The sequence below is a fragment of the Ipomoea nil genome, unplaced genomic scaffold (assembly GCF_001879475.1).
Source record: "Ipomoea nil cultivar Tokyo-kokei standard unplaced genomic scaffold, Asagao_1.1 scaffold3195, whole genome shotgun sequence".
Taxonomy (NCBI): Eukaryota; Viridiplantae; Streptophyta; class Magnoliopsida; order Solanales; family Convolvulaceae; genus Ipomoea; species Ipomoea nil.
This window is the reverse complement of record NW_017619623.1, coordinates 715,844-724,988: the sequence shown is the minus strand read 5'-3', so window position 1 is coordinate 724,988 and position 9,145 is coordinate 715,844. Positions and strand designations below refer to the sequence as shown.

Sequence of the window (9,145 nt, the reverse complement as noted above, 5' to 3'; positions counted from 1 at the left end):
GAACTCGAGCTCGAGATCAGGCTCGTGCTCGAGATCAGGCTCGAACTCGAGCTCGAGTTTGAGTTCAAATGCGTGCTCGATTTTAACCTTGAATTTGACGGTTTGACCTGTTTGATTTAAAATTTAAACTACTCTGTTTTATCCATACATAAATAATCCAAACTTCAAATCAAAACAATCAAAATAATTTTGCAACGAAGTAAAAGATAGTGAATAACATTGTTCAAACTTCAAAACATTCAAAATAAGTTTGCAAATCACAACAAAACACAAGTCAACAGTGTAGTAGTCCTTGATTCCTTGTACATATATATTTCGTCCCGGATATGTTCAAAACAGGAAATATCTGTTCAACTTGCAAAAAAAAAATGAATAATATTAGATAATAAATGAAATTAATTAAAAATAGTTAAACAAAGATGTTACTTTGTAACTTACTTTCATGAGTTGGATGCCGGAAGAAATATTTCTTGGAATGATTTCTCTTTCTACAAAAAAAATAAAATAAAAATAAGTATACAATTAAACAAATATTTTTTTAAAAAATAATGTATCTTTTAGCATAAAAGTTAACTTACTTTGTTTTTGGTAACTCCATGTATATGTCTTAGCCAATCACCCCCACAAAGTAAAGCTTGGGCTGTTTCAGGCAACAATGATGCACGATACGAATCAATTACCCTTGTCCCAGCACTAAATGTTGCTTCTGAAGCCACACTGCTAACAGGTATAGCTAAAATATCTGCTGCCATTCGAGACAATATTGGATACTGCAGTCTATGCATCTTCCACCAATCTAAAGAACAAAAGTTGCTTGGAACCTCAGTAGTCTTAAGACGCGCTTTTTCTAGATAGTCTACTAACTCAGAGTTTTTAGGCACTGAAGTTTCAACTTGGGCACAAAATCCCTCAAAATCTTCCCAAGCATATGTAGACTTTTGGCGGCTGACTTGGCTTCTAAAAGTGTTAGAAGAACTTAGATTTTCAGGATTATCTTTGTTCATTGATTCAGCAACATACTCTTCATAAAGAGTATTGATGATCTCCTTCACTTTTGCTATATTCTCCTTAGCTTCCTTATCAGAATAAAGTCTAGGGAAACAGAATTCAACTGCAAGCATTTTCTTTGTTGGATCAAAAACAGCACCTATAGCCATCAACAAATTGCACTCACCCCAATATTTATCAAACTTTTTCTTCATTCTTTTAACCAAATCCTTAATAAAGTCATCTTCATCATCTACATGACTATCCAATGTTGATTTGATTTTTTGAACTTCTTGAAGAAACAAATTTGAAGTAGGATACTCAGAACCTGAAATAAATTTGAATTCAGATAATCACAATTCACAAGTCACAACCTTAACTAAATTAAAAAAATATATATTAAAAGAAACAAACCTGAAATAATGTGAGTAGCTGTCCAGAAAGTCTCTAAAATTGAGCAAACTTTGACAACCTTGTCCCAATCATCTTCCAATGGACAACTCTCATAGAAAGGATCACGATCTTTTAGCATCTTGAAAGCTTCTTTGAACTTGAGTGCACAACTTAACATCTCAAAAGTTGAGTTCCATCTAGTTTTACAATCACGAATCAATTTCCTATCTTTCAATTGCAATTGTTGCACACAGTTAGCAAATTGTATACGCCTTGATTCCGACCGGTTCACATATTCCACACTATTTCTAACATCACTAATGATGTTCTGAATCTCATCTAATCCATCTTGAACACACAAGTTCAAGATGTGTGCACAACAACGAACATGAAACAAACGTCCCCCACATACCAAACTTCTTGACCTTTGGAGTGTATCCTTCATGTACCTAATAGCAGAATCGTTACTTGAAGCATTATCAACTGTAATTGTAAACACTTTCTTTTCAATTCCCCACTCTTTCATGCATCCAAATATAGAATCAGAAAGCTGAAGACCTCCCCTCGGTGGTGGAATGTTAATGAAGTTTAAAACTCTCTTTTGCAACCTCCAAGAAGAATCAATCCAGTGTCCAGTGACAACCATATACTCAATCTTCTGATTTTTTGACTTCCAACAATCTGTTGTCAAACTTACTTTACTAACACTTTCAAGATTGTTCTTCAACTTCTTCTTTTCAATCTCATAAACCTGCAAACAATCTGCTTTGCATGTATTTCTACTAATTTTTTTCCACTCCGGCCATCCTTCTTTCATTAATAGGTTAAATCCTGCTTCCTCCAAAATAGTAAACGAATGTTCATGCATCATGATCCAATTAGCAGCACACTCCCTCATTCTTTCCATATTAAAATTTCCACGATGTAATGGAGGAAGGGAGGATGGAACTCCATCACTAGGCATAAAATTTAACTTTGTTTGTTGATCGGTGACCTACAAAGTACAAAGTACAAAACCAATACCATAACTATTAATAATGAATAGAATAATTTAGCTATATAAAAATTTATTTTCAAATTTAAGTACTTACCTTCAAATGTGCCTTTCTCTTAACGCATTTGTCTTGATGCCTCTTGTAGCTAGTTGTTGTGCCCGATTTAGTTAATGCGAAATGATGATGACAATGATTACATTGTACCTTCTGCACTCCATCTATGTCGACCATATGAAAATCAATCCACACACCTAAAGTCTTTTTTCTCTTGTTTGTTTGAAATTCTTGCTCGTGTGTTTCTTCATTTTGTTGTGTGTCATGATCATCTGAATGTAATTCTACTCTTTCAACTCCTTCAGATTGTTCATGTGATTGATTAATAGTTTCATTGCTTTCACCAACCACACTATTTAGAGTGTGTGGATTTTGCGGGACAGATGAATTATCGGTAGACATGCTCACATGCCTAATGGAAAACAGTTACGACATCAAGTTATCATACCTCAATTCAACAACAACTAATCCAATATTCTAGTACCTTACTTTCATATATTTAACAAATTAAGAAACTAATATAATAACCATAATGAACTGGATTATATATTTAACAAATTAAGAAACTGGATTATAAAATTATATTGCTGCAAGTAAATGGATTATATCTTCAATAAGAAATAAATAATGAACTAATATATTCAAGGTTCCATGACAAACTAAACTAATATATTTAACAATAATGAACTAATATATTCAAGGTTCCATAACAAACTAAACTAATATATTTAACAAATTAAGAAACTGGAATACTGGATTATATCTTCAATAGTTAATCAATATAGTTAATCCCAAGAAACTAAACTGGAATATAGCTAAATTGAATCAATACCATAATGAACTAATATATTCAAAGTTTCAATAACGCAAACGTATGAAATATGAATACCTAGAATTATATCTTCTTTTTATATCAAGGTTCCAATAACGCAAACGTATGAATACCTAGAATTATAGCTTCCTCGCGACGGAAACCCTGGGGGTGGACAGAGTTGACGATGTCCTGGAGCCAAAGTCTGGTCGTGAATCACCGGCGGCAACTGTCGAAGTTTCTCTACCATGGAGTCGTGGAGGCGTGGAGTCGTGGACGAATACTCGAATAGAAACTGCCAAAGTCTCTCTCGACAGTCGAAACTCGAAATATAAAATATCAAATTCTGAAGGCGCTAGAATTCTAGGGCTTTTGAGTTTTGAGCTTTGACTTTTAAATTTTAAATATTAATTATTATTTTTATATATTTTAATTATATTATACCATATATTATACGGCTCGCGAGCCGGCTCGACGAGCCACGAGCCTAGAGTATCTAGGCTCGGCTCGTGCTCGTTTATTTGACGAGCCGCTCGAGCTCGGCTCGAGCTCGATTTTGACCGAGCTCGAGCCGAGCGTTGACCGAGCCGCTCGTGAGCGGCTCGCGAGCGGCTCGGCTCATTTACACCCCTAGTTTAGCCTGTGCATCTGGGTTCTCCAGCTCGGGTGTGGCATAGCACCCCAACTATCATGTTTAGTTTATGCTCTGTTTAGGTATTAATGTTAGACTTGCCTTTATTCCATAAGCTTTAAAATTTTTAAAAATTTAGGGGTGTTACAAAAAGCCCCACAGATATTTAGACGAATAGGAACAATTTCCCCAACAGATGCATTCCATATTCCCAATACAATCTTTGCACCATGTTTCTTTCAGCCATGCATTTTCAAACATGAACTTACGACGCTGTCTTGCAATGCGTGGTCCTTCGATTTCGATGTGTATAGACGAATGGTCAGATGTGATGACATCTTTATTAAAATCCGTAGCTTGAGGAAACAAACTACACCAATCAGCCCTGGCAACAGCTCTATCTAGTCATTCTTCAACCCAATTCTCTGTTCCTCTACCGCGTTTCCATGTAAATTTTCGTCTTGTCATACCAAGATCAATAAGGCCACAATCCTCTAACATATGATTAAACCCATTAATAAGTGACACGGGGTGGGGGTGCTGACCACGCTTCTCATTGGGGGGCTGCAATATCATTAAAATCACCGACCACTAGCCACGGCAAATCAGATTTAGATTGAAGAGATCTCAATAGGTCCCAAGATTGTTGACGATGGCTTCTTTCCGAGAATCCATAAAAGCACGTTAATCTCCATAAGACTTGCAACTCCTCTTTCGTGCCAAAATAATGCTAGACCACCTCCCAGACCACCTCCAATCACATAGAAGAGCCCATCAAAATTAATTTTCATTCTCTATCTTTCTGCGTAATCACGACACACCTTAGTTTCCATTAAAAATATGAACTTCGGCGGCTTGACCTTCATTTCTAAGGCCAAAACTTCACGAACTGTCAGTGGGTCGCCAAGTCCACGACAGTTCCAGCAAATTGAACTCATTGGGACGGGCAGGACTGGGGCCACCAGTTCCCGCCATCAACAATTTTTTTGAAACAACCTTCTCAATTTCCATACGGGTGGTCAACGTTGCAATTTTTCCTTCCATATTTTTAGTACGCCGTCTCTTCTGTTCGAGAATGGTAATACTGTCCTCATTAGCAGTATGTGACTCAACGCCAGCTATAGGTACATTCATGTCCAAAATTATTGGAGACTTACCATGCATAATTTCGGTATCATTCGCACAACCCCGTATGGCAAGTGTATGACCAGGATTATTCTGGAAATCCTTTCCTTTAGCAGGACCATTAGATCGCAATCCCAGACCAGCCCATTGACATCATTCCTTGGTGTTTTCTGGTGCAATCCATTTTTGACCATCCGTAGGAGTATTTCGGCGACCGCCGGCTCGTAGCTCAGGACCAAACGGCTTCTCCGACTTCTTATCCCAACCTTGAACTATTTTGTGACAAAACTTGTCACCATGGCCTATAATACCCCAGATGAAGCAAAAAGTAGGCAAACGTTCATAGCGGAATGCGACTAAAAACCATTCACCGTTATCCTTTTTCAATTTCATTCCCTTCCTCAACGGATTAGTTACCTCAATCTCAACACAGACACGGAAGAAAGAACGCATTGCACCATCAAAATTGCGTTCGTCTATTGTAACCACACGACCAATAAAACCTCCAATCGCATTTAAGACTACCTCCGATCTGAAACCTATCGGAAGACAGTGGACTTGAATCGAAAATTCCCGCGGTATCCAGGGGGACAGTTTCCGGATCAATATAAGGAGAAACTCGCTTCAAAATCAATAGGCTTTGCTCAAACTCCCATGGACCATCATCTATGATACGTGCAATATCTTCCTCATGAAAGGAACGGAAGATATAGCGTTTGGACTCAAGCACTTTAACGTTATCTAAGAGTCGGACGTCAAACCGTGGCCATTGTATGCCTGAAAAAATAAGAACTTCGTGGGTTTTTCAGTAACTAGTCTACCCAAAGCATAAAAAGCATCTTCGTCGTTTGACGGATTCAGCGAGATGTTCCCAATCTGATTTACTACCTCGTCGTCATCAAGATCTACTAGTGTCACCGTCGCCATCGAATTAGAGTCACCACCAGTAGCCATGGAAAAAACCACTCTCACAACGAGAAGAAAGAAGGCTCGCGAAAGCCAGCAAGTGGAAAAATGGTTGTCTAGATATTTATTTGTTCCTTCTATATTTAAAGGAATACTTCAACGTATTTACTACATCAAGTACCTTACACACCTCCAACCCAATCGTTATGCTATGGACCTGTGTCCACAATACACTGTGGACACGGATTGAAACGACAATGTTTCGTTGTAGCGCACTAACGGAGCCGTAAGTGGCACCGTTATCTTTAGCCAATCATCTTTTTTTTTTTCTTTTTTTTTTTAAAAAAAAAATTTAAGCTTAAATATTAATACCCGATTCGTCAATATTGAGACTCCATTTTCGCGGTTTCCTGTCGATCAAGATTCCAGCTTCTTCCTCGCAAAAACCTCTCTTTAACCTTCATTCTCCCCATTCTCATCATTTTCTCTGTTTTTTTTTTTCAAAACAGACTCCATCGCCAAAAACTTCACCGTCGATCGCACGACAAGTCCCCATCATTTGCTCTTCATTGCTCCGTCGACGAACAGGTATTATGTGTCTAACCCTCTTAAACAATGAATTTATACAGCATAAACATGTAGATTCTCTATACATTTTGTGATTTTGAACTAGGGTTTGTATAACATAACACTGTACATTCTGTATATTCTCGAATGTTGTGTATATTAATATATAGACTTCAAATATTACGATTATAGTTTTCAAAAGATTGTGAATGTTCGTAAATTTTGTGAAAATGGAGTTATACGCTTATGAATGTACAGTTATAACATTATGAACATACAGTTCAGGCATTATGAATGTGGTACTCTGTAATTTGCACATTGTGAATATGGAGTTATACGCTTATGAATGTACAGTTATAACATTATGAACATACAGTTCATACATTATGAATGTGGTACTCTGTAATTTGCACATTGTGAATATATAGTTATACGCTTATGAATATACAGTTATAACATTATAAACATACAATTTAGACATTATGAATGTGGGAATTTGTAATTTGAAAATTGTGAATACAACACTTTCTATTTTGATGGCCATATTATTCTTTTTGTAGAGCATGGCTGGATTTATTTGGCACTCACCATCCCCCCTCTACTTAAGGATTATATGCCCAGCAAACTCGTTTTAATTTTGTCTTGTGTTATGCTTTATCATACATAAAGTCATGCATTTCTAATGTTTTCAGTGGCAGCAATGGAATCTGAACCTACTTTGAGTGAAGCGATAAAAGAAATTCAATGAAAAATGACGCGAAGTAGAACTGCACAAGCTGCTGATACATCACAGCCACCGCCAGAAAAGGAAAGCAACCGAAGAAAAATAACAAAGGCAGTCTTGAACTCACAGACTGCTGAGACATCACAGCCGCAGTAAGAAATCAAAGCAATCCAAAAAAAAAAAGAACTAGGGTAGTATAAAAAAACACAAGGTGCTGGGCCATCGTAGCCACAGCCAGAAAGTCGAAGCAATCAAGTAAAAATAAAAAGACCAATCTCAAAACCACAAGCTGATGAAAATAAATCTGATGCTGCATACTTTAGCACTCGAATGGGGCCAAGAGTAATGCATCAGCTTGTTAAGAGACTATCAACACAGCAAACACAAGCCGTAGCTGATATTGGATTTGGAGCAATCTTGAATCTTCGACTGAACACAAGTGAGTCTCAATTGGTGAAGTATCTAGTTGATGGCTTTGACATTTTCAAGTGTGACTTCGTATTGGAGGGCGATAGGCTATATGTTGATGAGAAGGACATTGAATGCACTTTAGGCATTCCGCGAGGCATACAGGAGGCGGAGAAGGCTCTAAAATTTGAAGAGAATGGGAAAGCTGAGTACAGAGCTCTATTACGTACTTGGAGGCAAAGGTGGGGAATACAAACCGGATCACCAATCACAGCAAGAATGGGAGATGCAATTGTAAGCAGGGGAGATTACGGGGATGAATTTAAGAGACATTTCATTGTCTTGATCGTTTCTTCAACGCTCCAGGGATTCCAGTCAAGGTACTGCAATATCAGAATCCTTAACTCCTTGATCAATGTTAGAAAGATCAAGGAGTACAATTGGTGCAGCTATACCTACAAGTTTCTTATTAAATCAATTGACAAGTACCTGAAGAAGCCTGACAGTGTGTTTACTGGTCCAGCCACATTCATCCTTGTAAGTTCTTGTTATGTCTCTACTTCATTCAATGTGTTTGCTATGATATTGTACATATATAATTATGTAAATTTTAAAATAGAGTTATTAAAATATGGATAAATATGTTGTTTTGAAAATATATTTATGAATGTACAGTTGTAGATTTATGAATATACAATAGTGGCATTATAAATGTACAGTTATGGAATTTTGAATATCTAGTTCTGATTTATTTAACGCATTTTTTTTTTGAAAATTATAGCTATTCTATGTTGATAGAGTCCAATTCAAGGGAATGAAAGTCATTAGAACACACCCTACCATTCTTGCATGGACAACTAAACTTTTGAGGAAAATAGTGGATGCAGAGAAGAAGGCTGGGGGATTCGGAAAGGGAAAGGTTATACCCCGAATCAAGAATCCTGCTACTGTTCACACTGTTGCTGCTTCAGCTTGTCCTTCTGCACAAGTGGTTCCAACGATTTCTGTGCCATCATCCAGTATTGATAGAGTGACGCGAGTACTGCAGAAGCTTGCTGCCGATGTCATTGAATTTGGAGAGGCAATGACTGAGGTTGGAAAAGAGGGGGCACCTGCGGAGGTGATAAAGACAACTTTTTTCGGTATTTCAAATATGATTTATGTGGCAAGCACAATGGAAACAACTCCAAACCCAACAGCATCCCAACTAGATGACATTTTCTTTGGCCAAGAAACTTTTACAGCTGTAGTGGATGCTTTGGTAGAGGCCTTTCAGAAAACAACCAAGCAAATGGAAATAGATGCTCCATCTTTTCATCTAGGAGTTTGCCTAACCCCAACCCCATTACATAAGAGACCAGCAGGGCAGAGCACAACAGAGGGAATACAATTGGATGCCCGGCCTTGTTGACAGCATTGCATGTGGAGCTAGTTTGACAAACTCCAACAATTCTAAAGAAAAATCATCTTATGTTATTTCAACCTCCGGCAACAAGGGAAAAACTCCTTTGATTAAGGTTCCATTCACCATAGATTCCCCTGCC

At 37.5% G+C, this 9,145-nt stretch overlaps 1 protein-coding gene across 1 annotated transcript; it reads right to left on the bottom strand.

The window, feature by feature from the left end:
• Positions 1-569: 569 nt before the first annotated feature.
• LOC109168228 (zinc finger BED domain-containing protein RICESLEEPER 2-like) lies at positions 570-3,490 on the bottom strand. The gene is made up of 4 exons (XM_019317268.1): positions 3,375-3,490; positions 2,472-2,841; positions 1,402-2,374; positions 570-1,315 (listed from the first exon to the last, which is right to left on the bottom strand). Exons 1-4 carry the CDS (start codon positions 3,488-3,490, stop codon positions 570-572), a joined length of 2,205 nt encoding a protein of 734 aa, XP_019172813.1.
• Between the last annotated feature and the right edge of the window lie 5,655 nt (positions 3,491-9,145).